This window comes from Pygoscelis adeliae, unplaced genomic scaffold (assembly GCF_000699105.1).
Source record: "Pygoscelis adeliae isolate BGI_AS28 unplaced genomic scaffold, ASM69910v1 Scaffold9, whole genome shotgun sequence".
NCBI lineage: Eukaryota > Metazoa > Chordata > Aves > Sphenisciformes > Spheniscidae > Pygoscelis > Pygoscelis adeliae.
Window position 1 is genome coordinate 1,909,614 of NW_008825557.1, and position 15,263 is coordinate 1,924,876.

Here is a 15,263-nt window from a genome sequence, read left to right on the forward strand (position 1 = left end):
ACTTTATGTCTCCACAGAAACCAGGGATGGATCTAGCAGATACCTACATTATGTTTGTTCGACAAAACCAGGATATACTTCGAGAAAAGGTCAATGAGGAAATGTATATAGAGAAGTTATTTGATGTAAGTAACTACCCTTGCAAAGCTTGCTGGTATTACTACTACATCGGAAGGGATAAGCTGAATTTTGATGATATTCAACAAGCCATTCAGATGTTTTTCCCTGTTGATCATTTTTTCTTTTGCTTTTTATTTACCATCTTCAGCTGTCAAGGGTGGCCTTTCTTTAAACATTTTCTGCATGAATCTTTTAAGTGCTAGAAGGCATAAATAAAATTGGTAGATGATTATTATTTGAAATAGTCATTTTTCCACTGTGAGTAGTCCAATTTTATTCCATCTTTTGATTTTGAATGTGTTCATTGAGAGAATTGGATTGGTGTGGTTTGTGGACTCCCTTGCAGACCTAATTTCCCTAAATAAAGAACTTGTACGTATCACTGCCTGCTCGTATACAGATATGCCAGGTACATCTATGGGTTTGACTGGTACTTTCATGGAATGACTTTTAGAATTTTGTTTTATGGATTTTTAGTTTAAGACTTATAATTTCTTAAAGTTGACCAAACATTTATTGAATTGTCGAACTCATTTTCAAAATTCTAATCCTGCTTCTGCAAATTCAGAGTAATCTTCTTCCTCATCCTCGAGGCCCACACATTGCTAGCCAGCCTGCAGTAATTTCCCTCAGCTTCACTAATGGCTTCCGCAGCCTCCCTCCACTCATTCCTTTGCCCTGATTCCTCCCCTTTTTGTTAGAAATGATCACCTACTCTGCCAAAATTTTCCTCATGCAAGGCTCTCCTATAAGGCCATTAGCAACACTCTTGGGCATGTTTCTGCTCATTCAAGTTCTGACCACTAATTTATGCCTAGTATGTCCCTTTCTGAGTTGTCTGAAGGAGAAGCTGTAGGCAGCTGAAGTTGTACCTTCTGTGTAAATTCAAAGCATTACACATGTAAAATATGTCTAAAATAAAAGTTGTTTTTTTAAAAACGTGGATCAATTTACATGACAATGATGTCAGTCACTTACAATTATGTAGGAATTTGAACAGGGAAAGAAGTCATCTCTGGCACTGTGCAATGCAATTTATTACAGAACAAATTCTGGAACATAGTACAGACTTTGAAATGTATTTATTTGTGTGTCATCTCCTAAGTATTTTAGAAAGCTTTGCTGGCAGTTTCATTTAATTATGCAAGTTACAGCAAATGTTTTCATAACAGCAATTCACAGCCTTTACTGTGACACTACAGTTGTGGCAGTCACAGAAGGTCCCATAACATAGACTCTCAGCCATGGTATGTCATGTCAGTGTTCGTTGTTTGTTAGACTGGGTGGTCAAAATGAGACTTATCTCTCAGATTTTATATTTCCAGACACTCCCAGGCAGCTTTACAAAAAAAAGTATCATCTGTTTTAATAAGCTAAGTGCTAATACGTGTGAAAAGAATGATTTTATAAAAGCTTTGATGCCCTGCAGGGGTAGAAAAATTATCATCCATCCAGCTGGCACCTTCACAAAGTACTAAAACCATATTAGCAACTTCTGCTTCAGTTTGCTTTTGCACTGAATCTGCAAGCATATGTTTCATTTTCAAGATTCTGTTTTTTGTTTTTCTTTGGGGTTATTTTTGCTTATGTTGTAATTTTCTGAATGTTAGTAAAGTTACGTGCCTAAGGCCAAGTCTAACTCTCACTGGAGAGACCACATTGACTTTGTTGATGTAGTGGGATTGGACCAAGCCTTAGGCTATGTCCATAGCAGTAAACTGGCCAGGGCCTGGGCACAGGCCTGAGAACTAGCAGGTGATCATCCATACTGTTCAGTCATCAGCATGCTTCCTAGCGTGATTTTGGGTTAGGCCAACTGGCACTAACCCAAGGACAGACCCTCAGTACGATGGGGTTAGCATGCGTCAAGGACCTCTTCCAAGTTTGATTTCAGCAATCAAGCTTTTCAGCACAAGAAAACATCTCCTGTATTGGATGTAAGCCATGACATAGCACTTGCCTTTGAGACGCAAAACCATTCCTGTCCCCTTTTACTCAGTAGTATGCACTGTATGCTCTCATGGCCAATGCTTGTAGCTGTAAGGAAAGAAAAAAGATGTACATGATAAGTATTCTGTGTATCAGATATCTTTATTTTTCTTCGTATATGGTGGTATCACGTTCCTACATAACATCACACTAGGAGATAGAACCAATTGGGCAGACTCAGATAAATGCACTAACTAATATGTAAGCTCATAGCTTGCAGAAATTTAAAACAAAGGCATCTCACTGTTAACTCACCTTTCCTGAGATTAATTCCTATTTAGAACAGTATGACTGAGCAAGATTTTGCCCATGATTTTTGGAAGGGATTTTTAAATTAGTTATATTACAAAACCTAGGTACTCTTTATAAATTCAATTCTATCAAGTTATATTTCAATAGAAAGAATAAAATTCGTTCAAGTTTTTACGTAAATATACTTCAAGCCATTTGGCTGGCTACACTTGTAGATCACTGTTGATTTCCGCTTAAAATACATTGTATTTTCTATCAGATAAGAAATCATCAGCCAAGCAAAATAGGAAAAGTGCATGTCTGTGTTTCAGTCAGGGAAACACCTCATCCAGAATAACCAAGAAAACTAGACTGTTCTGTATGCTAGAAGTGATAGTTATAAATATAGGCAAGATCAGGCCTCAGACACTATTTTAATAAAAAAAAAAGTGTACTTACAAACTATTTATGCACAGATTTCGTTGACTTAATTCAGGGCTGCTATATACTAACAGCTATTACAGTGACCAAGAGAGCGGGATGTATATCATACGAAGTAATGTATACATCAGAGGATCATTTAAATTGAAGAATAGTATTGATACAAGTAGAAATGTCTGCCAGCGGGTCACAAATACGTTAAGGCTAGAAGTTGGAAAATCTTCTGCCTATCTGAGAAGTCTCAAACTAAGGAGAAGACAAAAAATGTGCATTGTTTTATGGTGGTGCTTGATAAGCCTGGAAAAGCACTACCATGCTATACAAAATGAAAAATCAGGAGAATGGAATTTAAGGTTGAGATATGAATCCTTACATATGAGAGAGGCTCAAATCTCCAGGGGACTTTGAAAGAAGACTGGACTCCTAGTTTTTTCTGCACCGTTTTTAAACCATTTAAATCATGCTATGCTTCACTACCTCTGCTGATCATGCAGCAGAACCAAGGTGGGGCTTTTTTCCTTCCTTTTCTCTGAATAACTTGGCTTCTGGGTGCATTTTGTTCTTCATCTCCTCTGGAAGGGGTATAGACAGCATGCAGAACAATGTGGCTTGCTGCTCCTGGTAGCACTGGTCTCTACAAGGTCAGTGTGCCATCTTCTTGTTCTCAAACATAACCACCAGATTTGGAGTCATAGAGTTTTTTGCTTGGTCAGTTTGTCAGAGACACTTAGGACTTTTTGTCTTCCTTTGTGGTGTGGGACATGGTCTTCTTCCCAAGGTCAGGTGGGAATTTTACCTATCAAATTCCTTCCTGTCACAGCAACTCAGGACATTTATCTCCTACTCTCATAGGAGAGTTTGTGGTTGTTGGGGTTTGCTTATAGTTGTGGGGGTTTGCTTGCTTGCTTGTTTGTTTGTTTGTTTGTTTGTTTTTAACTACGCAGATCTTAAAGAGCACCAGAAAGGTTTTGTAATGTGTTGTACCTGTGGATGGTCCACAGTAGCTCTGGGCTAAACATCTGCTCCACGTTCATGATTTCCGTAGGCTTAATTCAATGAATGGTCCATGTGATTCCTTCCAATCCCATACTCCACCGAAGTAAACTAAGACAATGAAGTTACATTGGGACAAGTTTATCTAATAAACTCAAATAAAGCAAACTTTTCTACCATTAATGTGGCAGTGACTCAGGTAGATTCAATGTATAACAACTAAATCATGAAGACAGGCACTACAGTTTGTTTAATGATTACAATTTTAAATTATGATTAAAAGCATCACTCACTGAAACTTTTTTAAAGTTTAATCGCTTAAACCAAGAACTCATTTTTTAAAATAATGTTTAGTAAAATGTTTTAGAAACAAAGTTGCACTTTAATTCCTTTTTTTTTTTTAACTAGTGTTTGAAAAATACTTGTTTTCAGAAAAGGCTGTAAAAGTAGCAGTTGGTGAATGGGAAAATGAAGTATTTAAATAGAATTACACAAACCTAGAATAAATCTAAAATATTACTAATTATTATTAAGGCTCCTCTTATTTATAATCAGCTTGATGGATGATACAAAACATTTGTGCAGACTATCAAAGAACAGTGCTGTGTATCTGATCACAAAATTAACAAATCTAAAAAATATCCAACTATGAAATTCCCATGGGGTCTGGTTCTACACTATCAAAATCAATGGGAGTTTTACCATTAACCTCAATAAAAGCAGTGCTGTATCCATAAACATGCCAGGTTATCATCACTGACTAGACTTAGAATCACGTTTCTACCTGAATTTTTAAGATGGGACTAAGAAGTCTCCCTACTCCTGAGTATTTAAAATTAAATTAGACTTATAAATTAAAAACTGTGTCTTTTAAAACAAAATTGGATTTTGCTAACAAACCCCAGATTTAAAAAGATAAGTCATTTTGCATAAAACACTGCATAAAACATCAATGCAATACTTACTTTCTGTAGTAATGTAAAGTTCCTAAGCGCCACTTGGATAGATTCTCACTTTCTTGTACCTGTTAATTGCACGTGAAATACAGATGTTCTTGTCTGAACACAGAAAAATTTTGTTTCAAACATTTTCCCTTCAAAACCCTTCTTGGTTTATTTGCCATTAAGAGCATTATCTTATGGGTTATATTTGTGTTGGATCTGTTGTGAAAAACTGATAGTGTAAACAGATGTACGATTCCAATTTTATTAAGACTATATCTGCAATGAAATCTTTATGCAATAATTGATTGCTGCTTTGAGAAACAAAGAATGGTTTAAGAGAACAGTTCTAACGCATCAGTGTTTTACCGTTGATACAACTTAAAGGTTTTCCAGTTTTTTTAGGCTCTAATTTCTGGGAAACCTGTGCACAAGTGTACCATAAATGCATAAAGTAGTCAGAGTGCGCATCCTGGAAAGGTCGGCATTGGCAAACAGGTCCCTTCGTTACCTTGTACAAGATGGCACCTGTTAGCAGACGTTGACTTTGACCCCGATCGTCCGTCTCTTACGGGTGTTAAACTGGTGTGGGGTGACTGAGTAGTCCTGTTGACTTCACAGGGACTGCTCACTAGTAGGTGAATGTCCTCGGGGTTGTGGCCTCGTGCAGGGTAACGATTCAGCAGGCAGTGCTGAACATTAACAGAGATGTTAATGGCAGGGAACTCCTACAACTTTCTTTGGAGTGCAGAAAGACTGAATGTCTTTATGAGTAGTATAAATGCTTAAGCACTCCAGATTTACGTAGCTGCTTTTGGCTTTTGTATTTCAAAAGTTCAGATGTAATGTGATATTCTTTTTCTGTCGAAAAAATGCTTGTATTTTGTCTGGAATGTCAGTTAAATGTTAGTAGTGTTCCCATATCACAACCATTATTTTCCTTTTCCATTAGTAGCAGGGATGGACAATTTAAGTTTGATGATGTACTTGAGGTTATTTGAGGTAGTAATTGTTCTCCAAAGATTACTATGTCATGTACTTCATTCTGTGCCTAAACGGAGATATGAAGTACTCATCTGGTTCATTTCTGTTTGCCATCATATCTGCAAGTACATTTTTAGCAAATGCTTTATTCAATTGCATCATTTCTATAAGTTTTCTGACCTTTTACAAAAAATGCGTTAAAGATGTGCAAATGCTTCTCCCTAGCAAGTGAGTTAATCTTCAGCTGGTGTTACACAGCTAAGAGGAACACATATTTTAAATGTGAGTTTTCTGTAGTACCAACTCCTTGTGCTGTCCATGTCTACCTCAAAAGCACCATTACTGTAGTATTTAGTATTCAACAATGTCTTTCTAGAAAACTTCAACTGTGATTTTTTTTTCCTCATTCTCAAATTGCTTCCTGCCACGTTACTTTTAAAAAGTAATCTTCACTTTCATTGTTTTGTAATTATTTGCAAGTGTATGATTTGACAAAAGGTCTACTTTTTGATCTAGATTATATGCCAAGGCAACTTCAGCAAGTTGAGACTAGGTAGAACTGGTTAAAGGCCACATTTGAATCAAAAGCTGTGTTTGTATTCACCTCTGAGAAACATGAGAGGACCGTGCCTAATTACTTAAAAGAGACTCAACAAAAATGGATTGTAGCTTGTTGATCTTCTTATTTCTTTGATAACTCAGAATAATCTTCAAGAAATATGTGGGCTTCTTTCTCAGATTCTTGAAATTTGATCACAGTGCAAAATTGTCCTTTGGCACAAACCCAGAAATACACATCTTTGCATGATGCACCTGGACATATGTGGCAGGTCTGGTAGAATCAGCTAATTAACAACACAGGCTTAAACAGGCACCTCATCTGGCAGTGTAGTTAGTTGCCTGATGGTGCTCAGCAGGATTTGGTAGTGCTTTTTATTTTTCTATCCTAATGGTCTGCTGCCCACCTAATTTTGCCTTATTGTCAGCCACTACTTACCGCAGCTTGAGGCCCTCCCAGGAGGCTAAATTATTATCAAAGGATTAGGGAGATGTAGCCTTGCAGCTCTGACATTTCTGATTACTTGTCTATGCCAGAACACTAATTAGCTGTGACTAATTAAGAAAAATGTTCCTGCCATAGAAAACCATTTAAAAGAACTGAGAAGTAGAAAAGCAATTGAAAAGCTGAGCAGTGCTCAGATTTGCTGATGCTCTTTAGATTTTCACCAAAGTCTTAACTCACCTTTAATTATGCCTAATATTTTATAGGGAAGTTAGAAAGCTCTTGATATGAGAACCACTCTGCAGTTTTCTCTGGATCTAAAGACATTCCTGCCACTTTAAAACAGTTTGTCCAGTCTTTTTTGGTAAAAGAAATAATTTTACAGAAAACTGTGGGCGGTGTCACCAAATATGGACTAAAAAAGGGAATTATATTAGCATACTCAAATATATGAAACTCTTCTGCAAGATGGAAGCAACATCTTGCAAATTTACTGTTCAAAGTCTTTTCAAAGTTCACTAAATGATTCATGATGTTTTCAAGTAGATTCACCTCATTTTTTGAGATAGAAATCTCTGTAAAAGAACAACAGTTCATGTGAAAGCTGAAAAATGTAATCTCCATCTCATTTCATATAGTATAGAATTTTTTTTTCCTTTTTTTTTTTTTTTTTGGCCTGGAATATGCTGAGAAAAGGAGTGCTCACTCTTGGAGGGTGCTGATTATGCTGCTATCAATCCAGCAAGGCTCAGTACTGTTGAAATCAATAGGACCACAACACACTTAAAGCAAAGCATGTGCTTCAGAGTTCGCTGCTTCAGGATCAGAATATTCAGCACTTTGTAAGCTGTTTTACACTGTAGCTGAGAGTGTTTTCTCTAGAGGAAACCATAACACAATGGTTGGTTTTGATCTGGTTTTGATATGACACATTTCCCCATTTCTTCTTTTTTCATGCCATTTTTAATATCCGAATTTCCATCTTGTTGAGTATCAAGCAGCCCAAAAAGATATAAAAAGGGTTTTCTCAAGACATTATGTATCCCATAGTCCAGTCTGCATTTAGTATTCATGGAATGGATGTCTGCCACCTTTTTCACACTAATTTAATCATATTATTTAAATCTTCCCAGCGGGGGAGTAAGAAACTATGAAATAGATATTCTGATATCTTGCTAAAAGAGCTCTTTGGGTATAAAAGGGAAATAGAGAATTGTTTGGAGGGGAACTAAATATCATATCCTGATATTCAGAATTTCTTATGCTGTCCTACCCCCTAATTTCCCAGACTTGTGTGAGAAGCTCACTTTTTTTGAAAAAAAGAGCAATATATAAATTGCTATAAAAAAGCAATTTAAAATGTGCATCATGAGTCAAAAGAGAAAAACAAACGGAAAAAAATCCCAAACTCAAGAATTTAAAGCCAATCTGATTTTTTTTTTCTGAGGGAATTTTATCAATCAGGGGTGGAACTACAAGGTTTTTTTGCTTGTTTGTTTGGGGAGGGGCTATAACATTGGGAGCTTCCAGTACAGTTTCCCCATAGACATTTCTGGTCCATACTGTTTGTTCATTTATTTAACTTAGCTAAATGCATCTATCCATCACTAAAAACAATAACAAATTGTATCAAATAAAAGAGAACTCCTTCCAACATCCGCGCACAATTTAGTCCTTTAACCTTTTTATCCTGCTAGGCACAAAGTAGCAGCATTTCATTCCAGGCACTGCATTTTTTTTTATCTAGATGGCTTGAAATGTGTCTAGCAACTTAATGGAATCAATTGAGCGTGGACAACTATAAAAATATAAAATAGCACTGAAACTTTAGATGAGTCTGTCAGTAAGTGTTAACTGTGGCTGCAGCTTTCACATTCTACGCAGTCAAGAGAAATCAATAAGGATTGTACCATTTATATTGTCTTATCTAATGTTTGTTCACCATGAAGTGCCAGGCACAAGCACCATCTAGGGAATATTGATTTCTTGATGTACTGTAATTCACACACGTATAAACAGCAGGAGAACCTTGTGGTTTCTCAAACCTTACTTGCGGGTTTGATATTTATACTTGTATTTCATTTGGGTCAAGCTTAGCTTAAAAAGGAAAATCAAGCAAAACTGTGCATAAGCGTTCGCAAAGTGTGGTAGACACACAGCCACACTGTTGATAATGTTACAAGAAAAATAGTGCCAGAAAGTGTAAGAATAATCTAGATTTACTATAATGAGTCTGGAGTAACAGAAGGAGGTTGCTATGGTGTAAATAGTACCAGGTGAGGATGCTGCAGAGTGCTCTGACAAAGTCAGTGATTCATCAGTAGAAAAAGCTTCTTAACCTGTTTGATCACGGGGAACTGAAGCTTTAGTGCTGATTTAAACGTGCAAAAGTGTTGACCTATATAGAGATGATTTCCTTTGAATAATTTTCAAGTGTTTCATTGTCTGTTTTCTTAATTTACACAGCATTGACTATCCTTTGTACTTACACTGTACTAAAAGTGTTTACAGTGTGCAAGAAAAACAGTGCAAATAATGAATAGAAAAATCAGCTCCAGAAAAAAAAAAGCAACGCAGCTGTAAAATCTGCATAGCTGAACGAGTGCACACGGGCAATAGGGTCAGAGATGGAAAGGAGCAAACCAGGCACCTGCCCAATCCAAGGACACTTTCTCCAAAGAGATGAGGGGAGGAAAGAAGCAAGAGGAAGGCAGGAGGCTGGACCTCTGTTCCACATTAGCGCTGCTCAGTGTGGTGCCCAATCGATGCTGCGTAGGAGAGGAGTGGCTACACCACTGTGCAACTCCCTATCAACTTCACAGCTGCATCCAGCCCTGTCATACGCCACTACAATAACATACAGAGTAAACGGATGATGAGTCAAGATTGCTGAGGTGGAAAGAAACGAGCTGCCTGTAAATATTCACCCAGAGGAACCCAGGATGTTTTAAATACTCTAATTAAAATATGTACTTGACCTCATTCCACATGGAGCAGGGAGTCTACACAGAAGACTCCAGGACAAGAGCTACTAATGTGAGTCAGTACCAAAAAGCTACAACACAGACTTTTACCCAGCTTTGGTCCACCTCACTTTTGATACAAAGTAGAGTTAAGTTATTAAGAGTATGCTCAACTTAAGGGAGAGATGCAGCCCACAGGAGGACTCTGCCACCTCCCTGAATCACCCTTTGCTGATGCCTCACTCCGGGGAGTCCCCGGGGAGTCCCAGGTGACTGGGCAAAAGCAGACATAGGTGTCTCAGTTACATGCCTTACAGACAGAGTGAACCTAGACCTTTAACCTTACTGATGTTACGCATGCACTTAGGAAGACTGCTTAGCATTTGTGCAGCTAAGCGCATTCATAAGGTTTGTAAAACTAGAGCCTGATAGCAAGAGGCTAGTGTTATAACTTGGTCATTTTGCACTATGTTCATTTGTTTATTTTGAGGGTCCAAGTTGGCTTTCACTTCAAGGTCACTCAAGCGATGTTCCCCATTCTGTGCCTTGGAGGATGTTTGCAGATATACCCAAATGGCAACGCAACACACAGTCTAGCAAGACTGACAGTGTTTGCTCCAGAGAGTTTTAGCACCAGCATAACCTATGGAAGTACTGTTCACAGATGCACTGCGTACCCAGAGTGGAGTAGGGAAACTGTTTGTGCTGTTAGTCTCTCGTGGTCACGAGCATTATGTTAGTACCTAGTGTTTAAAATCAGAACAGCAATATTACATATGTCCAGATATGGAAGGAAGTTATGCATGTCTAATTTTGCAAACTTCCAATTTCCCAGTGCATCTACCATACGTGAAGAAGCCAGAAAAAAATGGAGGTCACAAACATTATAAAGTAGCATAAATATTGTAAATTGCTGTTTAGCAACCAATCTACAATGCAGGGAGAGATGAGTACTGTATATTTTGTATTAAAAGTGTATATTTATTTGTGAATTGGCAGCAGTTCCATAGCATCTACACAGCTTCTAATTATAAGCCTAAAATATGAAAAATTCACTTTCTTCCTAAAAGATAAGCTTTTCATATGTTAGATGTTCTTTGTGATTTCAGAACAATATCCTTTTTGCCTAGAAGTTTCAAAGATGCTTGATATGCTTCTAAATGAGCCCCGTTCTCTATTTTCTTCTCATTACTGTTTTCTGAAAACTAGCCAGCCTAATTTGTTTCCTTGTATCACCAAAATATCTCATCCAGCAACTGTTCACTTGTTCACTTGTTTGTCGTCATGAGGTCCTGCTGACCAAGGTCTTTCTGTCAACGTTTGGGTTCCTCTTTCAGTTGAGCTCCTTTCCCTTTTCTGCCAATTGCTTTGGGAGTGACAGTAGGAATCCTTCATTCAAATAGGCAGGGAAGAGACTGACTAGAGACTAAAGTGTCTGTTTCGTCAATTAGTCATTCTTAAGAAAAACAAAATGTTTTTTGAGCTCCCTGAAGGGTTCATTGGAGTAATGGCACAAAAAAGGCAGAAGGAAACCAAAGGAAGAGTCCCACTGGAAGGAAGAAAACCTTTCTTCCTTGGCCAGGTAAGGGTGCAAGAGGCAAGTTAGTAAATCTGCTACAATCACATACACAAAAAAAAAGGGGGGGGAGAAAGAAAAAAAAAGAAAAAAGAAAAAAAAGATGTGGTTTGTACCCAGAGTTTGTAATTTGAAATGACCAAGCTAAAGAAATCTTGGTCCTGATCCTTTTATCACAAGAAGTATGAGTGTTGAAGCAGACAGTTGAAGCAGTAGTATGTGGTTTCTTTCTCAAAAAACCTTTCCGGGTACATGTAGCTGTAATTTAGGCTGTGAAAATTTTTGCACATTCCCAAGCCAAAGTTCAAAACTTGGCTTAGCATTTCAGGCCTCAAGGAGGAAGCAAAACACGGAAGCTGGTGGAAAGCCTGAGGCGTTTCCAGGAAGATGCCTTGATAAGTGGTGCCGAGCATTAGAAGTGTAAGACACTGGTGGGGTGGAAGAGGTGTGTGTCAGGGGCTCTGTGCAAAGCAGGAGCATGTGAGGGAACATGGGGCTTGAGAGCATTACAGTAGAAATGAGTGATACAGCAATAGGGGGACATTTGGACAGGTCCTTAAATGAAAGTGTGGGAAGGAACTGCAGTGAAATGGGGAGCGGAGATAAATAGAGTTTTTTCATATGACACAATATTGATTTAATCATTTGCATTTTCCAGATCAAGGGCTTTTAAACATCTGATTTTTGGAGGTTTCATTTGTTTGTACTGCCTGCTAACACCATGGTTCCAACAAGACTAACTCCATGGATTTTCCACTCGTGCTTAGTTTAATCTTCATTTCTTTCAGTTTTTCTTAAATGAAAATTCCTAGGGGAAAAAAATTGCAAAAGGAATAAAGGTAGTGGCATCACGGTGACCCTCAACACCAGTAGTATTCTCCTTGAACTTTGTGAACATTTAAGAAAATGCAAAAGTAAGCCCCCCAAGTCTTTCAGATCTGATGTCTGCATATTAAAGGATATATACTATTATTGGGTGAAAGCTAAAGTACATTAAAGTACCCTTTCAGTTTTAATATTTGTATTGATTGTATTTGATATGTTTTAAATAACAGTATAAGTAATATGTCCTGGTACAGTAAATATACAGGAAGTGAACACGTAGGTGAAGTAGTGCTCCATCAGTGCCCATAAAATAGAGATACAATTCTAACTCTCAGCACAGTTGTAATGTCAGCTGTTTCCCCCATATTCATTTTGCTATGAAATTCATGCCACATAAATTTTTTTCTCCAGTCATAGCAGTGCTTTGAATCAAAAGGTGGAGAAATTTTTCGTATTTCAGAGAAATAATGCAAACTTCTTTGATGTCCTAAACAGAAAGATTACTATCTTGCCAAAAACCAAACAGCCAGAAGCATTAGGGTAGCTGTAAGAATAGCCAAGTAGCCAAGGCTACAAGTGTACTTGAAAATTTTATTGTATCTGGAGATGGTATAATTTCTATTTCTACAGTCAGAGGCCAGCTAATTGACCATTTCTGCCGACTGAATCTTACTGTCTCTACTGTAGAAGCACATCTCAGTAACATAAAATTCTCTGTTGATTCAGAACAGTAATGTTGAGACACACACACACAAAAAAAAAAAAAAAAAAAATCACCTTTGCATGGCCTTCCCACGAAGGCAAAATTCTGGGGTTTGGTGAGAACATTTTTTCAGGGATGGCACTGTAAACTTGGGTGCTCAGAGTCAAACCTAGCTCAGTACTTTATGTTATGGCACTGTGAGGCTATGTATAATGAGAAACCACATCCTTGTGGGGTTGGATAATGTCGCAGAAGGGCAGTGGCTGTCACCATGAAGCCACGTGGAGCTGATAGTGGGATGGGAGAGCTCTTGCACGAGAGCTTTCTCTTCTCTCAGGTTTTCCCAGCTTCTGTTCCTTCATTTTCGTGGTCACTGACACAGTTATTCTCATTGGAAACGCGACTGGAAGTGCCTCACAGACTCGTGCACAGCTATGACCAGTGCAATCTAGAAAAGAAAAGTCACTGGGGAGGTAATTTGTTCCTCTCAGGAGAGTGAAAATACAGGAGGGAATGGTGAGAGGGCACTATGTCACTAGCCAACAAGTTCTGGTCTCTCTCTATTAGAAGAAATTGATATTTTAACCAGTTCATAAATTACCTGTGTCAGGAATCAGAATTGATAGGCCAGGAAGAGAGTACAAACAAAATTTCTACATGTTGATACATTAAATTTTCTTTTTATGTCTACCTACAGTTGCCTCAACCTTCAAAGGTTTCTCAGCCTTTCTTAATCAAAAAGCTACCTAAACCTGAAGGAAAAGCATAAACAACTTATGCAAAGTTGCTTCATTGTTGCTTTTAGGTTGCAATTAAACATTTTTCATTTCTGCAGAAATATAAAGATATTTTGAATGTTAATTACTTCCGACTTGATTTCTTATTTTGGTGTTCCTATGTGTACATACCTTCTGATGTATCATGGTGGCCCACAGGCTGAGAAATCCTTCCCCAGGTTTGTTTTTTTTAAGAGTTACCGAGGCTTTCCAGCCTTCAGAAGAGTGTATGAACTCGTCACTGCTCAGGTGAAAATCCTCGTTTAAGTGGGTGATGTCTATACCTAAACTTGAAAATATAGCTATAACTTCTAAACCTCAGAGTGTTTTCAAAGGCACTACAAATAACACTTGTTTCCCTCATTATCATTAACATTCAACAAAGGAAGTCAGTATGATTATTCGTATTTTACAAAGAGGGAAATAAATTCTGAAACTTAAATCAGGAACTTTTTTCTAACTTTTGCTTTTTTTATTTTTAAGGAATAACTTATTTATTCTTTCATCATTTAACATTTTTTTAAAATGTTCTAAAAGTTCCTTGGCACACTACTAATGCTAGCTACCAAAATCTTGAAACAATGCAATAGCATTGCCTTTTAATAAAAACTGGGCATTTTAGCATTTAATATTGAATATGCTCATAGTATCTCTTATGCATTTTAGCTTATGCTGCCTTTGATGCACAGTCTCTTCAGTGAGGAGGATACTTTCTGTTAACGTTCCTGGTAGGCAAAGTAGAGCTGGAGGAAGTAAAAACATCCCATTGTCGTCTGAGCGACTCAATTCCTGATCAATAGTGCGATAAAGGCTTTGGTAGGAAGATAGAATGCAGTTCCTAGAAAAGCTGTTTCCCCTGCCATATTCAGCAGAAAAAGCATTTTGACAGTGCCCGTTTATCAAAGGCAGGCAAGATATAGAAACTCGACGGGGTCTTGTGTCTCGGGCGTTAGGGATACCAGCCCTAGAAGGACTAAAGCATTGTGTATTAGTATGTATTGAGCCTCCTTCCAGGTGGCAAACAGCTGCACCTTTTTATAAAACTTCAAAAAATAAATCTGAAGTGCTTGCTTTCAGCCAAGAAGTGTTATATTTAATTGAACCGTTCTGCAAATGTTATAGCTCAGGCACCCAGAAAGATGGTGAATATTTAATATATTTGTTTTGTATTTCCACTGGTCAACAGAATAATGAAATTCCTTAACTACTTCTCTTTAACTTGCCTGAAGAAAGCACGGTATGTTGCTAAATCGCTTTTCACTGGCCCTGCCGAGAAACAACTTTAATCCTTGTTAGAAAATTGCAGAGTCTGGGCCTGACAAAGAGCTCATGCCTGGCGCATTGTGAGCGCTGGGAGCGGGGCGAGGGGAGCCCTTTACAGCTGCGTGCCTCCAGCCCGCCTCAGCTGGACTATTTAGGCGAGGAGGTTTGTCAATTCCTCCCGACAATGGAGCGGGTTTTTCAGTGCCTGTAGCTGCGCCGAGCCCTGTTGGGGATCAATGCTGGCCATTCAAGCTGCACCCTCTTTCATGGCTTTGGTTTGTTAATTTAAGACTAAAGGTCCGCTGAGGAGGTTTAGGGTGTTTAAGAAAGCTGATGAACTGTTTAAGAAATCTGATGAACTGAGAGCGTTTATAGCCCTGGTGTGGCAACTATTGGCACTGAGGGAGCTGTGTCCTTGTTGACCCTCTTGTTATTAAAAATGCACAAGTGCTGTG

General features: G+C 38.1%; 1 protein-coding gene across 1 annotated transcript in view; it reads left to right on the forward strand.

The window, feature by feature from the left end:
• CADPS2 (Ca++-dependent secretion activator 2) overlaps window positions 1-15,263 on the forward strand; it is a 307,048-nt gene that overhangs the window by 284,553 nt on the left and 7,232 nt on the right. The window contains exon 28 of the mRNA XM_009332287.1: window positions 18-125. Coding sequence (XP_009330562.1) covers window positions 18-125 — 108 coding nt within the window. The remainder of the gene's footprint in view (window positions 1-17; window positions 126-15,263) is intronic.